A 21276-nucleotide genomic window follows, 5' to 3' on the forward strand; every position below is an offset into this window, starting at 1 on the left:
TTACTATACCCTTCACCAAAATCCCCTCAACCCCACACGGTCAAATTGGTCACCAAATGTTCAGCGCACCACCATCAGTTACGCTCAGTAATTTCGCATCACTGACACTTGCTAACAGACCATCATATCCTCAAGAATTATGTTAGGGAGACCCCAGAATTGGTTTTCCATAGGGCTACCTCCCTACATGACCGTCTCGTCCACAGCCACTACAATGGAGACGAACCCCGATCCGTGGGCACCAGGGGCACTTTCCCATGTGGCGACTGCCCCCGCTGCCCCTGGATCCTAGAGGGTTTCACCAATCGTCTTCCCAATGGAGAACTATTGTCACCTCGTTCCCACAATGACTGTGGGACCAGAGGTGGCATCTACCTCATGATATGCCAATGCAATTCCTTCTATGTCGGCAAGACTAGACGGGAGCTGCGTCAGCGCATAGGGGACCACCTCTACTACTCCACTGGTGGAAGATTAACAGCTGTGGGATGCCATATTGGCATCCACCATAGATATCATCCAGAGGTGGCAAAGTTTTTTGACCTGGATGCTATAGCAGAGGATTCTCGGGGGGGGCAATTGGGATAAAAGATTGCTCCAACGGGAGACCATGTGGATAGAGAGGCTTAATGCCACTATCCCCCCTGGCCTAAATGAAGTAATCACTTACACACATTTTTTTGTGATTTTATTGAATAGTCTGGCTTATTCTCTTTTTTTCCTCTTTTTTCTTTTTTGTCCCCCCTTTCATCCCCTCTTTCCCCTTTTTTTTCCCCCTCCTCCCCTTCCCCTTTCCCCCACTTCACTCCCCCTCCCCCAGTTTTCCCCATCCCACCACTTTCACCAACACCTTTTGTCTTCCTATATCCATTTCAACTTTAATATTTTCCGTTCAATTCCGTCTACAGCTCTTGCTATTAATTTCTATTTTACAGAACTGTCCTGATGCCCCCCCGGCTACTAGCCATGTGCATTAATTGCCTTTCGATCAATCACTGATTGCCATTGTATATATATATTATTTGGGCTTGTTCACCCAACATATTGTTGTAACAAGAATATAATTCCTTTGCTTATTTTGTTTTTGTTTTGTACATACACTTTGTTGTATATTTATTAGGGCTCATGTATGTTGTCATTCAGAATTGCTGGCAATAACAATTTTCTTTCCTCTTCCTCTTGTCACCGGAACTTGATAGCTCCTTGGATAGGCGGGACCGATTCTCTTGCGGCGGGCATGTGTCCCCTGCTGAGACGGATTCTTGTCCGTCCATTACTGCCGGATTTCCGCAGACTGCGCGTGCGCCGACATCGGCGCATGCGCATTAGCAGGTGGACAGAATGACCGACGTCACACGCTGCGCTAGACGCTGCTGACGTCGGTCATTAGGAGACACATAAATAGCTGACGCCGTCAATCATGGCGTCGTCCGCTGTTTGTTTCCACACAGGGAGGATGTTACACGAGGAGATTTACTGAGTAAGTTGCTTTCCCAATTTACCAGCTATATTTTTACCATCCCTCCCCCTCTTTTTCTTTTTCCTGAGATGATATATATATATATTTTTTTTTTACTTATAGGGTTTTGTCTCTCCATAACCATCTTTAAAAGAAATTCTGGAAGCTTTCTTTTTCAGGAGGACTATTCTTTTACCAATTATTCATTTTTGCAGTCACATATGCTCTTTTTAAAGGAGCTCAACAAATGAATATTTTTATGTTGTTTTCTCCATTGGTGATACTGTGGCTGATTGAGCTGTATTCCAACAATCAATCCCTCGTGTTTTTGCCCCCTCTGTGTGGAATATCTTTTACAGACACACTTATTTGGTATGATATATATTTATATTTTTCAGTATTATCATTATTGTCATTGACTCCCTCCATTTCTTGTCCTCATGCCTCTTCCCCCCCCCCTCCCTTTCCCTTCCCCTTCCTTTTTCCCTTTCCCATCCACAGACCTTTTTCAATGACATTGATTTTTTGGTGTTCCTATTAATTCCATACCAGTGTGTACTATCGTCTAAGGTCTCCCATGCCCGCCGGTAAGAGATTTTGATGTTCCTGGTCCTCCCTTGGGCTCTCTTGTCTACTAGTGACCATAGGTGAGGTATTCTTATTTCCCCCACATTCATTGTGATTTGCTGTATAAATAGGTAATATTCCTATATTCCGCCCAGACGACGTCTTTTGATGACGAAACGTTGGCGACTCCAGACGTAACGTCCACACGCCCCCTTACGGAGCCGGCCTCCTTTTACTGTTGTAATGCTGTTTGGATACATGCGGGACGCCACGATTGGACCCTTCAGCCTTTATCTTATGTGCCTGCATTTGTCTTCCATATTGTGAGTAGTGCTTTTAATAAATATATCTGATGTGGTTTACGGGATTACACTATGGTCCTTTGTCTTCATTTCCCTCCATATGTTTATCTGACCAAACAGAGTGATTAAGAAAGATCAAGAGGTATCACCCACCTTCTTAGATTTACTGGTGTATGGTTGTTTATCTACATGCTGGGAGAGGCTTTCTCATATATTTGAGTAGCCATGGCGCTCTGGTAAGCTGCATTGATCATTTGTGCACTGTGGTGTCCCCATCCTACACTTTCCCTGGGTGTCACTGAAAGGAGCGGTCTTCACAGTATTTTTGCACTTGGATTTATTTGGACTTGTCTTTTTTTCTGGGATCTTATTCACCATAATTTATCCTGGACACTACCTGTATAATACTCTTTGTGGACCAATTTTTTTCACCAATTATTTATATGTTTAGCGCTACACTATATTGGTATTATTAGGTAATATTCTTTACATTTTCTTCTTCTTATTCTTCCTAGATACAAAATTGAACCCATGAAATCCTCCTGAGGAAGCGGCTAAGTCCGCGAAACATGTAGAGGAATAGGCTGAGACCTTTTTGGTCTCTTCCATGATTGGGGATTGTATCAATACAAGTTGGCACGGTATTTGTCGACTTTTTTGTAATGTTTTTTGTAATGTTTTGTGTATATGTATGATTTTAACTTGTATTTAATAAAGATATCTTTTATTTTATCTTATTTTCTTCTTCTTGCTTTCTATGACTAATTGGTACCCAAAAATCCAGACCCATTCCTACCTTTTCTCCACTGCCCTTTGCCTGTTTGGGCCCCTTTGTGTTTGGGGAATTGAGGCCCAACTGATTCCTCTTCCCCGTCATTTGACTCAGACAAATAGAGAGGGTGAATCTCCCTATCGGGGGGCATAGACAGCAATAAAAACCTGACAGGTGTTCTAATCCCTCACAACTCTATCCAAAAAAAAAAAAAGTTTTCCTTTAATTACTCTTTAATAATAATTAACTAATGGCGCTTTTCCACTGCATGGAACCGAACGGTTCGGCCATCGCTTTTGTGCTTTTCCACTGCTGGTACTGCATAGTATGGTGTAGGAACGGTTCGGTACGGTACGGTACAGCGGCGCTTTTCCACTGCATGGAACCGAACGGTACGGCTCTCAAAAAAACAGTACCTACTCGATTGTGGTTCCAAGAGGTACCATAACCGGTACCATATCCCACAATCCTTTGCATGCAGTCACTACTAGCCACTGATTGGTCAGAGAATCCCACCCACCCTGTTGTTATCCCACCCACTTAACTTTAGTACTACTTTAGTGGAAAAGCAAACCATACCGTACCGTACCGAACCGTCCCAACACCGTACCATGCGGTACCAGCAGTACCAGCAGTGGAAAAGCAAACCGGGCCAAGCAGGGCCGAGTAGAGCCGAGCCGGTACTTGCAGTGGAAAAGTGCCATAAAGGGTGTTTTTTTTTTAATATACATTAGGAGCTTCACCTTCACCTTAAATAAAGTCACTTTTATCCTACCTGTATGGACACATCACTGTATGATCCTCCAATCACCCCACTGATGGCTGTGAGGGTCTCCCCATGTATAGCATATGATCCATCTGGACACAGGTACTGAGGTCCATCGCCCCGGGTCAGAGATCCTCGTACCAACTCCAAGGCCTGCTCCAGAGCATACGTGTCTTTAGAACATGTGTCCAGTATATGGGCCCCCAGCTGGAGCCCTGGGAGGATTTGTGGGTCCCTGTTGATGGCATCCAAAGCAAAGAGCATGGCTTCCAGTCTCTGCAGTCCACGGTGCTCATTCATCCGGCCACACTCAAAGCCAGGTCCTCCTTTCTCATGGACTGGAAAGAGACCCCCGATCACCAGATCCCCTTCAATTCGGATCTCCGGCCGAGGAATCTTGCCGCTCTTATCCATGGCGAAAACAGGGAGCCAGAAGAGCGTCCAGAAGACGTTAGCCATCTGGTAGAACCTGATGAAGGTGTGAAGCTAGCAGCTTGGAAGATCGGTCAGGATGATCAGTGATGAGTCAGAAACGGAGAATAAGGAAGCTTCCAAGAAATGAAAGGTGGAAGATCCAAGAATTCAGGAGACATGAGAGGGAGACGGAGAACATTTCCTACATCTCTGTTCTGGATGGAGAAAAGAAGAGATTGGAGTCAGACATTACTGAAAAGAAGAACACAGATTAAATATTCTTTAGTTCTGGATAACGATTGAAGAAACGTTAGACCCTCCACAATCTATCAATTACAGTATCCAATAAAAATAATCCAACATGTTTCAGGTTCTAAAGAGTTTCCATCATTAGGATCCAAAAATTACAGAAGAAGGTCAAGCTATTGGAGTTATATGTACTGAGTATAGAATTTTCACAGAAGCAAATAAATCACACAATAAAAAAACACGAGAAACGCGTTGCTTTTTTTGGATACTGTCAAAATATCTAGGCTGCAACACTTGAATCTTTCTTGCATTTATGATACATTGCTCAAAGAGCTTTACAGGGGCCCTGTGAACCCGGGAACTTCTACCTGAGAGCCCCTATATCAGCCTTTCTCAGCCTCTTCATCACAGAGGAACCCTTAAAATAACTTTCCAATCTCAGGGAACCCCTGCTAATAATTACTATATCTACAACTCATGATACATTAGTGTGATGGTCAGTGAGAAGAATGCTCCTTACATTGGTGGTCAGTGAGAAGAATGTCCCTTTCATTGAAGGTCAGTGGGAAGAATGTGCCTTACATTGATGGTCAATGGGAAGACTGTCCCTTACATTGGTGGTCAGTGGGAAGAATGCTCCTTACATTGGTGATCAGTGGGAAGAATGTCCCTTTCATTGAAGGTCAGTGGGAAGAATGTGCCTTACATTGATGGTCAATGGGAAGACTGTCCCTTACATTGGTGGTCAGTGGGAAGAATGCTCCTTACATTGGTGGTCAGTGGGAAGAAGGAGGAGGACACACCCAAGGAGCTCTCTGTGAGATCCAGCCCTTTTCAAGCCTGGGCCTTGCCTGCTAGCTTGGCCCAGGAACAATGCCTGATCCTGGGGGAGGCCCTGGGAGGGATCCCCCTGATGACACGGGGCCTAGTGAGGAGGAGGTGGAGGACCTGTCTGTGGGTCCAGGCCCTGGTGAGAATGCGGATGTCTTCAGCCAGAAGGTTATCAATCGTTTTAGGGCGATTGGAAGAGCTGAAGAAAAGCTTAAAGTTTTGAAGGCTGAACACAAATCCTTCAAAACTAAGTATTTCCAGGCCTGGAGTAAAAATCGCACAGCCATGAAGCCTGAGTTGCAGGAATTGGAGGAAAAGGTGAAGAAACAATCTTTATTATTGGAAAGGCTGAAAGACGGAAGTGGAGCATTTAAAGAAAAATTTGACAATGAGAGGAGATTTACCAGCCAAGCATCAGCAAGTTCTGTGGATCAGCAGCCTCCGTTAATGGATGACCCGGCTCCATCTGCCTCTGCACCTCTCCCCCCATGCCAGAACTGGGAATCACCAGCGGCAACCAGCCAGGGGGTTGAGAGTGGACATGGATCCCTGACATTTATCCAGGAGATGGAGTCACCCCTGAAAGCAGACAAGTTTGTCTTTTCTGATGATCCATCAGAAATCCCTGAAGATGGGCAGAGGAGATACAGGCCAGCAAAGCCAGTACTGGTGGAGAAATCCCAGTATACCATGCTGCCTTCCAGCATGTCTGCCCCACCTGCTGTAGTGGATGGTGTCCCAGGTGAGAAGGAACTGCATATTGCAGTTATTGCTGAGGAGAAATCGGGTGCAGACATGCAGGGTAAATCCCTGACAGAATCACCAGATTGTGAAAGAAAGGTGGATGGACCTGCATCTAACACCCCAGGCATAGATTTTTCTGCTCCTGCTGAGACCAGTAGTCCCTCTACAAGCAAAATGGCTGCAAACTCCAAAGAGTTTGCTTCAGCTGAGTTTCCCAGTGTTCCAGGGTTGATTGACCAGCTGTTTGCTGGTGGGGGAGGGGATCAACATGGTGTTGCAAGTGGAATGGAAGTAGCAATGGAAATATCCTGCAATGCTTTACCTGCTGCTATGTTAAAACAGGATTCTATTTCTACAACTGAAAACTCTGTCCCAGTGGAAGAGAAGATGATCGCTGAAACTCTTACCAGTGCAGCAGCAGCTATGGATTCTGCTGTGAAGACAACAGGAATAATAAATATCCCAGCAAGTATAAAAAATGACATTAATGTTAAAGCAATGAATGTGGTGGGTGGTGGTGAAGGGGTTAGTAATGCTGGGAAAAATGAAAATGTTATTTCTCCCCCTGCTCAGCAGAGGAAAGATTTGATTGCACAGATCAATCCCGAATCTGTGCAATCGTTATCTGCTAAGTGTGTGTCAGATAATTTAAAAAAAACTGATGGATTTTCTGCTGGGAGGAATGTTGGAAGCTATGCTTCAGCTTTGGGGAGTCGCACCAGGGTGGGTGGTGGGGATTCTGTTAATCACAATTCAGGGAGGTTTTTTGGGGGGCAGGTTAGTGGGTATAGGAGGAGGAATGTGGTACAGTTGAGGTGGGAGGGGGAAGGAACCCCAATAGTAAGGGGGAGGGTGGCTGAGTTGATTTTGGAAATGGGGTTTAAAGCCTGTGATATTTTTGCTTTAATTTGCCCGGTGGGGAGTTATGAATTTGATTTATCGTTTGTAAAACCTGAAAGTTTGGATCTCTTCTGGGAGAGATTTAGGAGGTGCAAGGGCCTTCAGCAGTGGAGAGGTTTGGTGCCAAAGGTAATTTCAAGGCAGCCTTTGATAAAGTCGGTGACCATTCTGGTGCGTAACGAATCCATACCAGAGGCTGATTTATTAGTATGGCTACGCCGATATGGCGAGGTCCTCACTCCACTGCGGAAGGTCCTTGATGAGCATGGGATATGGACAGGGGCCTGGACAGTGTCACTAAAATTGGGGGTGCTGGGCGATGTAGTTCAGCACCTTCCCTGCTCAGCCTTTCTGGGTAGGGATAGGCTGACCATTTTCTACCAAGGTCAGCCTAAGGTGTGTAATAAATGTGGTGATAAAGGCCACTTTGCATCGTCCTGCACCCACAAGAAGTGCTCACTGTGCCAGGATTTAGGCCATTTGGCCAGAGAATGCACCCAGATTCGGTGCAATTTGTGCCAGCAGCTGGGTCATCCATATAGCCAGTGCCCAGAGGCACTGCATAACTTGCCAGGATTGGAGACTGAGCTGCAGAGGCTTGATAAAGAAGATGAAGCAGCTGAAGTTAGAGAGGAAATTGTTGTTGCCCCTCCTGTGTCTATTGTGTCAGATTCTGTTTCCCCTAGTGATGTGGTCCCTGAGTCTGTCCCTCCTGTGTCTGTTGTGTCAGATTCTGTTTCCCCTAGTGATGTGGTCCCTGAGTCTGTCCCTCCTTTTGTTCCTACATCTACTGTGCGTAGATCCTCCAGACTAGCGGAAGCTGCTGGGGGGGCGGGTATAGTGGATCTTCCCCCTCGGCCTACTCCACCTCCAGTCCCTGTCTCTCGACACCGCAAACGCGGCCAAGAGGGTGCAGGGGTGCTGGATGGTGGTGGGGTCGATGGGGTTGAGGGAGGGGTGTCCATGTCCCATGTCTCACCCTCTGTTGTGGAGGATTCGGATGATGAGGGGTGGGAGAGGACAAAGAGGAAGAAAAAGAAGAAGAGGAAGACCAGTAAAGCGGTCATTTCTTCCTTACAGTTAGAGCCAGGAGGGGTTCCTCTTGGCAACACATTTTCGGTTTTATCAGGGGAGGAGTTAGTATCTGATTTATCTACTTCTTTATCATCTATGGATGAGGGGGAGTCACATAGTGTAAAGAGAGCTGTTTCGGGTGATGAGAGTGTGGTGGAGGTTAAGAAACGACTACCCCAATCATCCTGATGGCAGTGCCCGCTCTGTTAAAGGTGGCGACCATTAATGTCGCCAGCGTGAAATCTGCAAGAGCTCGTGATATTGCCTTATTTTTGCTCAGTGAGTTTGATGCTGAGATTTTATTTTTGCAAGAGACCTGGCTCAATACTTTGGCCGATGTCCATCTAGCAAAAAGGGAGTGGAGATGCGGTCCCTCCTTTTGGTCTCTTGCGGCTGAGCCTTGCAGCGGAGTTGCGGTTCTTTTTAAAACCGATATGGTAACGTGCCGGCGGATAATTGAGGTAGAAATGGGGAGATGCATGGTCTTAGACGTCTCTGTTAGGGGGCAGGACCTGCGCCTGATCAATATCTATGGACCGCAGTCAAAATGGGACAGGAAATGCCTCTTCACAAAGATCAAGCCCTTCCTTTTTACATCCCAGCAGGTTGTCTTTGGAGGTGACTTTAACACCATAATTAGGCCTGAAGACAGGAGGGTCTCCATAGACAGGCTGGGTTATGATAGCGTTTTTCTTAGAGATATGGTTAGACAAGCAGGCCTGGTAGATGTGCACATTAAGCACTGCCCTGGCAGCACGGGATTCACGTTTCAGAGAGGGAATAGTCAGAGTAGGATAGATAGGTTTTTTTTAAAGGAGAACTCTGCTTTCTCGGCTCCTGAGTTGAGGGCGGTGGAGTTCTCTGACCACTGTATGCTGTCTGTGACTCTGAATGCCTCGGACACTCCACCCAGGGGAAGGGGTACCTGGAAACTGAATTCGGCTCTCCTGGAAGATGTAGAGGTAAGACAATCCTTTGAGGATTTTTTTCAGGCACAGGTTTCTATTCTGGACTTTTGCAGCAGTAAGTCAGAGTGGTGGGAGCTTGTGAAACAAAGGGCGATTGGACTTTTCAAGGCCATAAGTAAGAAGAAGCAGCTTGGTATGTATATTGCCTACCAGCATTTGCGGAGGAAGCTTGATCGTCTTGTCTCGTATGGAGGAGATCCAGGGGAGATCTCGGAGGTAAAGCTTCTTCTTAGGAAGTGTCAATACGACCGGCATGCCTCCTTGGTTCTGGAGAGAGATTACGGGAAATATCACTCGCCTGATCCTTACCAGAACTGTAAGCAAGGCATAGCAGTTAAGATGGTCATAGGTCTGAGGGATAGTACGGGTTCCCTGGTGAAGTCCAGATCAGGGATCCTGGAGATCTTCAGGTCATATTACGCAGACCTTCTGGGAAGAAAGGACCTTAGTCGGGACAGGATGGAAAGCTTTCTGGATTCTACTCCAGGATTGGGAAATGATACATTGCCTTTGATGGATTTGACAGAACCAATTTCAGCGGATGAGGTAGTTCGTGCTATAGAGAAGCTGGCTACCAAAAAGTCGCCTGGGCCAGATGGGTTGACAGCTGAATTTTACAAGTGTTTTAAGTCCATTCTGGCTCCCTTTTTAGCGGAGGTTTATAACAGCTGTTTAGAAGAGGGTTCTCTCCCTCCCTCCATGAGGCAATCCGCTGTGATTCTTCTGTCAAAAGGTAAAGACCCCTCAATAATTGAGAACTGGCGCCCCATCAGTCTTCTCAATGTTGATAGAAAGATCTTGGCGAAGATTCTTTTTTGGCGCTTGTCGTCAGTAGCAGGCGATTTGTTGTCCAATCATCAGCACTGCTCGGTCCAGGGCAGAAGTACCTTTTCAGCAATTTTAGCTGTCCAGGAGGCTTTGGAGCGATGCAGGGCTGCTGGATGGAGAAAGTACTTGCTGGCATTGGATCAGGCGAAGGCTTTTGATCGAGTCAATCATGAGTACCTGTATTTGCTACTTGGTAGATACGGCCTGCAGGGGAGGTTTATTGATTGGCTGAAAACATTATATAAAGGGGCTGAGAGCTTCCCACTTGTTAATGGTTGGGTTGGACGGCCTTTTGAGGTTGGCTCTGGTGTGCGCCAGGGGTGTCCTTTGAGCCCCCTGCTATATGTATTCGCAATCGACCCCTTCATAAGAAGGTTAGAGAGTGGATCGTTGTGTGGGGTGCCTTTGGGCATTGCTGGTGTGCCGCCTTTGAAGGTCGTGGCCTATGCCGATGATGTGTCTGTTATTATCTCTGGGATGGAGGAGGCGCAGGAGGTGGTCTCTGTGATAGAGCAGTACACTGAGGCTTCTGGCTCTAAAATCAATCATGAAAAGAGTGAAGTTTTCTGGATGGGTGAGGAGGGTGAAAGCTTCGAACTTCCGGATGCCTTCCCAGAGCCCCAGCAGGAAATTAAAGTGTTGGGCATCAAATTTGGTCCTGGTGACTATGGTCATCGAAATTGGGAAAGCAGGTTGTTGAATGCCAATGCCAAGGTGGCAAGCTGGAAGAAATGGAAACTTTCCTTGAGGGAAAGGGTTGACTTGATTAAAACTTACCTGATCCCAATCTTTTTATATGTCAGCTTTGTCTGTATCTTGCCGGAATCTCTCTATGCAAGGGTGTACAGCTGCTTTTTCCAACTGTTATGGGGAAATAGGCTGAACCTGATCAAACGCAATGTAACTTACCTGTCCAGGCGGGAGGGTGGTCTAGGAATGGTCAACCCTATAGTTTTCTTTTCTCTGCTTTTTTTAAAGTATAATCTTGGTAATATGTTAGCAGAGACCCCGCCGGGATGGGTGGGTATTTTTCAATCTTGGTTTAGGCCTTTTCTGCGATGCTGGGAAGATGGCGGGCCAGTGAAAAGTCTGAGAGTCCGACATGGCAAGCTTCCGGCTTATGTTGCCCCGTGTCTGAAAATACTTAGGCAGTGGCAGGTGACAGTGGGGGATATCAAGTCCCTCCCCAGAAAGCTTCTGGAGAAGAGGATTTTGGGCTCTGCTTTCAGTGTGTCGCTGACCTTAAGGGATTGCCCAGGCCCCATAATGAGGGAGGGGTTGCGTTTAATTAACTTAGGAAGAATCCCTTTGAAGTTTAGGGATCAAGCCTGGCTCGCTTTCCATGGAAGGCTCTATGTGAGAGGGAACCTGAAGCATCGCCCTGTGGATGATCGGGATTGTCCTAGAGCGGAGTGTGTTGGTAAAGTGGAGTCTATGGACCACTTTTTGCTCCAGTGTCCCTTTAACATAGAGGTGTATAAAAGGGTGGGGAGGGCTCTAGGCATCCCCTTTCTCTATCGCATGAGTTATGCGGAGTGGGTGTACGGGGCATTCCCGACTCGCTGGGATTTTGATTTGAATACACTTTTTCTAGTTAGTATAGTTGTCCGTTACTTCACGTGGAATGCACGGTGCCAGATTACCCTGCGGAAGAAAGTCCTCCCTGTCGAGGTGGTGGTGTACGATATTCTTGGTGAGGTTGGGAAGATTCGGGGTCTTGAGAAGGGCAGGGAGCCTCGAGCGGTCTGGATAAGGGCGTGGAGGAATATCAGACCTGCTTTTGGTGAACTGTCCATCTCTGGGTGAAAAGCTTTTTTCCTATGCTATTTTTTTTCACGCCCTTAGCTTTTGTTAGTTAATATCTTCATTTTTGAAGAAGGGCTGCATGCATAATGGGAGTGGTTTTGTTTCTTGACCTCGCAGGTTTGATGTCTGGTGTGGTGGTGTGAGTCTTATTAAGATAATTTTTTCCGGTAATGATGTGTTTCATGATGTGAGTTTTGTTTTTGCTGTAAAGCCATTCTTTATTTGAGAGCAGAACTTGCTATGTATTTTTTTTCCCTTTTCATGTAAATATGTATATATTTATTTATGTATATTGATTTTATGATTATTGATTGCAAGACTTTTAATAAACAAAAATTGGGAAGACTGTCTCTTACATTGATGGTCAGTGGGAGGAATGCCCCTTACATTTGTGGTCAGTGGGAAGAATGTCCCTTACGTTAGGTGTCAGTGGGAAGAATGCTCCTTATATTGGTGGTCAGCGGGAAGAATGTCCCTTACATTGGGGGTCAGTGGGAGGAATGCTCCTTACATTGGTGGTCAGTGGGAAGAATGCCCCTTACATTGGTGGTCAGTGGGAATTATGCCCCTTTCATTGAAGGTCAGTGGGAAGAATGCTCCTTACATTGGTGGTCAATAGGAAGAATGTGCCATACATTGATGGTCAATGGGAAGAATGCCCTTACATTGGTGGTCAGTGGGAAGAATGTCCCTTACATTGGTAGAGGGAAGAATGTGCCTTACATTGGTGGTCAGTGGGAAGAACGCCCCTTACATTGGTGGTCAGTGGGAAAAATGCCCCTTACATTGATGGTCAATGGGAAGAATGCCCCTTACATTGGTGGTCAGTGGGAAGAATGCTCCTTACATTGGTAGTCAGTGGGAAGAATGTTCCTTACATTGATGGTCAATGGGAAGAATGCCCTTACATTGGTGGTTAGTGGGAAGAATGCCCCTTTCATTGGTAGAGGGAAGAATGTGCCTTACATTGGTGGTCAGTGGGAAGAACGCCCCTTACATTGGTGGTCAGTGGGAAGAATGCTCCTTACATTGGTAGTCAGTGGGAAGAATGCCCCTTACATTGGTGGTCAGTGGGAAGAATGCCCCTCCATTGTCAGTGGGAAAGGGTGACAATGCAGGTGCAAAACTGGAAAAAAGTGAACCTAACCAATGCAGGATCACCAGCTGCAGAATACAATAAACCAATTAGATCTACTTTATTTTTCCAACAGGGTTCCATCTCTCTCATTTCTCTAGAGAGGTTCCCTTGGCTTGTGGGTTTCCTATGGCGGTTGTAGAATTAGAACATACAGTGTATATATATATATATATATATATATATATATATATATATATATATATATATACATACGTATATATTTATTAATATCCCTGTGCAAGGATATTTTTGTACTGTTGCTGTGAATTGGCTCCAGTCCAGCAATGGAATAAATAGAAGACGCGCTGTTTCTGATTATTTCCTGTTCACTCCCACACTGATCCCCAGGCTCTGTTGTATGGGTTTTCCCAGAATGCCTTGCGCCGCCTTTGAGAGTGACCCCTTTGCAGCTGTCAATGCACGGGGGTCTTTGTCCTGTACAATGTGATACGTCCTGCATAGAAACCTTCAACCAACATGCTTAACAATGTGCTGTTTACGTGGGCATCTGTGTAACACAAATCCATCTGTCTGCGCTCAGCGAGTCTTCTTCCCACTCCTCTCCTCCAGCCCTCCTGTGTGCATTCATCACAACATCCACCAATCTCCACCATTCTCACTTCCAGAGTCCTCAGCCATCACCGAGAAGCCTACATTTCACGGTGCACACCCCCCCCCCCCCCCCAAACCAATCTGTTTTTCTGTAAACTTCATCTTTTTTTTTTTTTTTTTTTTGGTTCTCTTTTGTGTCAATTATTTCTCAATTGCAGCAATTTGTAGCTTTTATAGTAAGAGGAGAATTTTCAGAGAAATTGTTACATTCTCGGCGTATTTCAGCGTTCCCGGAATGTTTTTGATACATTTTACAAGTGTTACTATTCATCCTTATGTAGTCTTCTTAGAACAGAAGGTCTTCACGTGTCTCTCGTTCCATCACATGTCCCAAAAATAAGGTTATTCCTCATTTTAAGACAATGGACAGAGCAATGCGGAGCATTTCTTTATGCCCCAGGAGCCAGACGCATGTCCAGAATGGCGGATGTAGAGGGGGAATAGGAAGAATGCCCTTACATTGGTGGTCAGTGGGAAGAACGCCCCTTTCATTGATGGTCAGTGGGAAGAATGTCCCTTACATTGATGGTCAATGGGAAGAATGTTCCTTACATTGATTGTCAATGGGAAGAATGTGCCTTACATTGATGGTCAATGGGAAGAATGCCCTTACATTGATGGTCAATGGGAAGAATGTGCCTTACATTGGTGGTCAGTGGGAAGAACGCCCCTTACATTGGTAGTGGGAAGAATTTGCCTTACATTGATGGTCAATGGGAAGAATGCCCTTTCATTGATGGTCAATTGGAAGAATGCTCCTTACATTGGTGGTCAGTGGGAAGAATGCCCCTTTCATCGGTGGTCATTGGTCAATGGGAAGAATGCTCCTTACTTTGGTGGTCAGTGGGAAGAATGTTCCTTACATTGGTGGTCAGTGGTAAGAATAACCCTTACATTGGAGGTCAGTGGGAAGAATGTGCCTTACATTGATGGTTAATGGGAAGAATGCCCTTACATCGATGGTCAATGGGAAGAATGCTTCTTACATTGGTGGTCAGTGGGAAGAATGTCCCTTTCATTGGTGGTCATTGGTCAATGGGAAGAATGCTCCTTACATTGATGGTCAATAGGAAGAATGTCCCTTACATTGGTGATCAGTGGGAAGAATGTCCCTTACATTGGTGGTCAGTGGGAAGAATGTCTCTTACATTGGTGGTCAATGGGAAGAATGCCCTTTCATTGGTAGTCAGTGTGAAGAATGCTCCTTACATTGGTGGTCAGTGGGCTCTTTTGTGCCAATTATTTCTCAATTGCAGCAATTTGTAGCTTTATAGTAAGAGGAGAATTTACAGAGAAATTGTTACATTCTCGCCGTATTTTAGCGTTCCGGAATGTTTTTGATACATTTTACAAGTGTTACTATTCATCCTTATGTAGTCTTCTTAGAACAGAAGGTCTTCACCTGTCTATCGTTCCATCACATGTCCCGAAAATAAGGTTATTCCTCATTTTAGGACAATGGACAGAGCAATGCGGAGCATTTCTTTATGCCCCAGGAGCCAGACGCACGTCCAGAATGGCGGGTGTAGAGTGCAGATGTAGTCTAATGTTACACAGCCGTGTATTCCAAACTTACAGATGTTTCAAGTTTTTTGGCCATCATCAGTGCAGTGCATGGAAACCACGGCTCCTGTAGAGTAGGGCTTGGGACCCAACAAGACAGTGATGGTGAGAAGAGACCAAAGCAAGTGTTGGGCCACCTTTAGTGATGTCAGGGGGCAAGTACAAACCGGAGGCCCATGGTGTAGCGGATGGGCCCCACCCCCACTCCCACTCTCCCTCTTCCTGTCCCCCTCCTGACCCTCATTCCAGGCTCTAACTCCACTCCCGATACTCTCTACTCACCAACTGAACCCCGGTTCCCGACCTGGCCAGCAGAGGGCAGTTGAGGGGAGCTGGGACAGCTTGGTTGGGGCTGGCCAGGGGGAGGAGAGTCTCCAGTGGGGCATTAAACCGACCTCTGCGCAGACACAGTTTATACCATCCATGCTGGGGGGGGGGGGGGACTTATTACTTCTCTTCACCAGGAAGCCTTTAGGCATGTCTGTAGCAGAAGCGTTGCAGCATTTTTACAGGGCATCAGAGCGGCCATTCCCCCCCCCCCCTGCCCCCTGGCCCAGTCCTCCTCTGCTCAGGGGCCACAGTTGAGGGCCCCAATACAACATAAGTTGGCAACAAGGTGTGGTCTATTAAGCGCTAACACCAAATTCAAAGCTGCCAGCACTGAATAACTGATAAACAAGTTATAAAGACATAGGGTAAATGGTAAGTGCAGCGCTAGATAAATGTGACATGTAAGCAGGGCTTTTTTTCTCAGAGAATAGGTGCAGGAACTCCACCCCTCCTTTCCGAGTCACCCCTCTTCTCTGCCCCCCACCCACCTCTGAGCACCATTCCTTGGGTCCAATCGCCCTACCCACCTCCCAGTACTGCCCTATCAGAGAATACAGAACTACGTATCATTTTGTGGTGCTGAATAATCTGTATAGAATTTGGTAAGGATAACAAGAAAAGCAGTAAAATAGATCCCCTGCAGCCAGTAACAATAAGGCCCCCACCAGCACCAATAGATCCCCCTAACAACAACAGACCTCCCACAACAATATTTTCCCCCCTAGCATCAATAGACTCTCTGTTAGCCAGCAACAATAGACCTCTCTCTCATCTTCTCCAGCAACAACTGATCCTCAATATAGGACCCACCCCCAGCAACAAGGTCCCCCACCAGCAATAATAGACCCCCTCAGCAACAAAAGACCCCCTGAAAAAACAGATCCCCTCCAGCTAGAATGTATCCCCCAATCAATAGACCCTGCAGCACACCACAGCACCCCTTGCGACTACAATTAGTCAGTGCTGGAGGTGCCGGAACTGCGTTCCCCTGCATTCCCGCTAAAAAAAAGCCCTGCATGTAAGTAATACATAATCAATGAGTGATAACATTATCAAATAAATAATCAGTGACATATGATTAAATCAAGTCCCATAAAAATGGATGATGAAGGTGAATACAGTCCCAAAACGTGACAGATCCTGATATCAGACAAAATTGTGACTTAAAGTGAGATGAATCCCGTCACCAGATGAACATAAGAAATGGGCGCTCACCAGATGCTGTGGGCCTGTATTATCATATGACAAACAGACCAAACAGGCTTATGAGACAGGGGCGTAGCTACAGGGGTTGCAGGGGGTGCAATTGCAACCGGGCCCCATGCTGCAGGGGGCCTGCGTGGCTCCCCTGTACACCTGGATAGGAGGGGCGGCGGGGGCAGCATGTAGAGAAATCACTGTCCTCTTTTTTCTCCTGTAGCTGCAGGAGGAAAATGGAGGAGATTGGTTCTTCTGTATGCTGCCCCCGCCACTCCTTCCATCCAGTTCACTTGTGTTCTGCTGTCTTTGCAGGACTTGTGAAAGGATCCCGCTGCGGGACCGTAATAAAGGGCCCCGCAACGAGAGTAAAGGGTCCAAAGAGCAGTGGGAAGAGCCCCAGGCTTGAAGGGAAGGGCCCCGGCCAGGGGCTGGAGGGGCCCTTCATGGTTTTTTGCACCGGGGCCCTGAAGGTTCTAGTTACGCCTCTGTTATGAGATGATCCAAAATCCTCCTAAAAAGCGACCAGAGATGTAGTTCCAGGCTCATGGGGAAGTAGAGGGAGAAGTGGAAAATCTCTCATATACCAGACCGCATGAAAGCCAAGAAAAGAAGTGCACATAGCGTAATACTGCTAACAGACTTTTAATTAAAAAAAAGCAAAGAATTGCACTTACAAACATCCGATGGTTACAGGCAATATACAAAGGAGGCAAAAAAGTCTAAAGGAGGCTACTGACGCGTTTCGTCCTATTGGACATTTTCAAAGGATATTTCTCCCTGTCCTACAGCAATGGTCTCCAAACTACTGCGGGCCCGATACGGCCCTTTTCTTGGCTTCATCCAGTCTCGGGGGTACTTTTCCCCCATTGATATGAGGCACTATTCTTCTCACTGATACCAACAACGGGGCACTATCCTCCCACTGACACCAATGATGGGGCACTATTCCTCCCACTGACATCAATGACGGGGCACTATTCCTCCCACTGACAACAATAAAGGGAAACTATTTCTCCCACTGACACCAACAATGGGGGACAATTCCTCCCACTGACACCAATGATGGGGCACCATCCCTCCCACTGACACCAATGATGGGGCACCATCCCTCCCACTGACACCAATGATGGGGCACTATTCCTCCCACTGATACCAATGATGGGACACTATTCCTCCCACTGACACCAACAATGGGGCACTATTCCTCCCACTGACACCAATGATGGGGCACCATCCCTCCCACTGACACCAATGATGGGGCACTATTCCTTCCACTGACACCAATGATGGGACACTATTCCTCCCACTGACACCAACAATGGGGCACTATTCCTCCCACTGACACCAATGATGGGGCACCATCCCTCCCACTGACAGCAATGATGGGGCACTATTCCTCCCACTGACACCAACAATGGGGCACTATTCCTCCCACTGACACCAATGATGGGGCACCATCCCTCCCACTGACACCAATGATGGGGCACTATTCCTCCCACTGACAGCAATGATGAGGCACTATTCCTCCCACTGACACCAATGATGGGGCACTATTCCACCCACTGACACCAACAATGGGGCACTATTCCTCCCACTGACACCAATGATTGGGCACTATTCCTCCCACTGACACCAATGATGGGGCACTATTCCACCCACTGACACCAATGATCATAGCATCCAGTCTAAAATGGAGTCCCTTCACCTCATCAGAAGTTTCTCCTTTCACATCAGAGTCCCCCATTTGCATTAGAGTCCTCGCCCCCGCCCTCTATCCCTTTCCCATCACAGTCCTCAACCCCCCTCCTTTCATATCAGAGCCCTCAACTCAGTCCTTCCCTTCACATCAGAGTCCTCAGCCCACCACTTTCACTTAAGAGTCCTCAGCCCACCACTTTCACTTAAGAGTCCTCAGCCCACCACTTTCACATCAGAGTCCTCAGCCCACCACTTTCACATAAGGGTCCTCACCCCACCACTTTCACATTATAGTGGTCACCCCACCACTTTCACATCAGAGTTCTTAGCCCACCACTTTCACATCAGAGTCCTCAGCCATCCTGTCTACAGTATGGAAATGCGTGATATATAATAAAAAATATAAGATGTAGCACAGAAACCCTGATGAGACCAGAAGGCTCTCCAGGGTGCCACAGAACCCTGGTTGAGAAATACTGATCTAAGGTCCCTATCGCATATACATACTGGGGCCAATTTAGACAGGAGCCAAATAACCCCATGCACTCACAGGGAGCCATTTAAACTCCATGCTGATCCTGGCCAGGATTTGAACCAAGAACTCTAGTCATGCAAGGTAACCCAGTGCTAACCACTAAGACACTGGGCTGCCCATATTACATTTTACTGCTTTGCAAGGAAAGGAGCAGAATTTGGTAAATGGTGACATTTGAGTGGCACAGTGGTGTAGTGGTTAGCACTTTCGCCTAGCAGCAGAAGGGTCGCTGGTTTCAATCCCAACCATGACTCTACCTGCCTGGAGTTTGCATGTTCTCCCTGTGCCTGCGTGGGATTCCTCCAGGTACTCTGGTTTCCTCCCACACTCCAAAGAATGGCTGATATGTTAATTGGCTCCTGTCTAAATTGGCCCCTATATGTGTGTATGAATGTGAGTTAGGGACCTTAGATTGTAAGCTCCTTGAGGGTGGGGACTGATGTAAATGTACAATGTATATGTAAAGTGCTGTGTAAATTAATGGTGCTATATAATAAATAAAATAAAAAATAAAGAAATAATAAAAAATAATAAAGTAAAAAAATTAATAAAATAAAGAAATAAGAAATAAATAAAATAAAGAAATAAATATTTAGTGATTACAGCAGCTCCTTATTGTATAAGATTATCCCATGTTCCTGTCTGACCAAAATTCTTCTTTCTCGGGGGTTTCCCTAATAAGTCCGGATCTTCCTTTTAGGCGTCTCCAGAGGAACGGCTCGGAATTCTCTACAACTGCCTTTTATTTGCATATGAGATGTGATTATTTCCCTCTTCTAATTGTCAGTGATTGTAAAGATAGTATTTATGGTAAAAAGTATGAAAATAATTCTGTTACTGTAATAATAAATCCATCATCATGTCAGGCAGCGGAGCGCGACGCTGGCGGCTTCCCCCGGCCAGAATAAAGACTCGGAGATCAAGTCCCCCCGCAGCAAATCCGCCCGAAAACTGAATTACAGCTGAAGGTTTTCTAGAAGATATTATTTCTATTAGTCTACATATGTCTGTACATCCTCCTCATTCATTTGCAGCTTTAATATAGAAAGCCGCATAGACTGAAGAAGCAGATTAGAGCCAATATGGGGTAACAAAGGGCAGATTATAGGAAAGAAAAATATTACCCATCAGCTCAGATGGCGTTCCATTGGTCAGTTTGGCCGGATCTTTAGCTGCCTTTTTTCATCTATTTTTTTACTTTATTTTAAAGTTACAAACAGACATATGCAGTAATTTTGTTTCATTTCTATTCAGTATTTACATAAATTCGTTCAGTTAAATTAATTTATCTGTCTTCGAAATTCCTTTAGTTTATTCTAATTTGAATTGATTCAAATTTTCAAAATTCGAATCCATTCAAATTCGAATCGAATTTCATCCGTAATCACATTTTGGAAGATGGTTATTTTCTTTCTATTCCATTCTATTCTTTTGTTTTTTTTTCTATTCTATTCTTTTATTTTCTGTTCTAATCTTTTCTTTTCTATTATATTCTATTCTTTTCTATTCGAAATTTGAATTTCAGAAAACAGTTATATTGTTATATTCTTTTTATTCTATTATATTCTTTTCTATTGTTTATTCTACTCTACTCTATTTTTTCTATCCTATTATTCTTTTTCTATTCTATTTTTTTCAGATTTGAATTTATTCTATTTGAAATTCGAATTTCAGAAGAAGGTTATATTGTTTCCATTTTATTCTTTTCTTTTTTTTTTTCTATTCTTTTCTATGCTATTCTCTTTTTTCCCTTCTATTCTTTTCTATTGTGTTCATATTCAAATTTATTCTATTTGGAATTCGAATTTCATAAGATGGTTATATTCTTTCTTATTTTCTATGCTATTCTATTCTATTCCTTTATTTTCCATTCTATTGTATAATATTCTATTATTTTCTATTCGAAATTCGATTTTCAGAAAACAGTTATATTGTTATATTCTTTTTATTCTATTCTATTCTATTCTATTCTATTCTATTCTTTTCTATCGTCTATTCTATTCTACTTTTTCTATACTATTATTCTATTTTCTATTTTATTCTTTTCTATTGTTTATTCTATTCTACTCTGTTTTTTTCTATCCTATGATTCTATTTTCTATGATTTTCAAATTTGAATTTATTCTATTTGAAATTTGAATTTCAGAAGAAGGTTATATTCTTTATAATTTATTCTATTCTATTTTTTTTCTATTCTATTCTATTCTTTTCTATGTTATTCTTTTTTTCCATTCCATTCATTTCTATTGTATTCAAATGTGAATGTATTCTATTTGGAATTTAAATATCATAACATGGTTATATTCTTTCTATAGTCTATTCTATTCTATTCTATTCCTTTATTATCCATTCTATTTTTTTCTGTTCTTTTATTTTCTATTCTTATTTTGTTCTGCTTTTCTCTATCCTTTTGTATTCCATTTTTTCATATTCTTTTCTATTCTGTTTAATACTCTCTGGAAATTCAAATTCGACTTGAAAACTATTCAAATTCGAAAACTATTCGAATTTGGTTTGAAA

The 21276-nt window shown here is 44.7% G+C and overlaps 1 protein-coding gene across 4 annotated transcripts in view; it reads right to left on the bottom strand.

The window, feature by feature from the left end:
• GRM2 (glutamate metabotropic receptor 2) overlaps nucleotides 1–21276 on the bottom strand; it is an 87632-nt gene that overhangs the window by 34250 nt on the left and 32106 nt on the right. For 3 of the 4 annotated variants that reach the window (XM_082265451.1, XM_082265453.1, XM_082265450.1), the window contains exon 2: nucleotides 3876–4495. In XM_082265451.1, the coding sequence (XP_082121577.1) occupies nucleotides 3876–4325 (450 nt within the window). In that variant the 5' untranslated portion in view covers nucleotides 4326–4495. Of the gene's footprint in view, nucleotides 1–3875; nucleotides 4533–21276 lie in introns of all 4 variants that reach the window. The other variant, XM_082265452.1, reaches the window with a different exon arrangement.

Source organism: Pelophylax lessonae (assembly GCF_965119305.1).
Source record: "Pelophylax lessonae genome assembly, chromosome: 8".
Taxonomy (NCBI): Eukaryota; Metazoa; Chordata; class Amphibia; order Anura; family Ranidae; genus Pelophylax; species Pelophylax lessonae.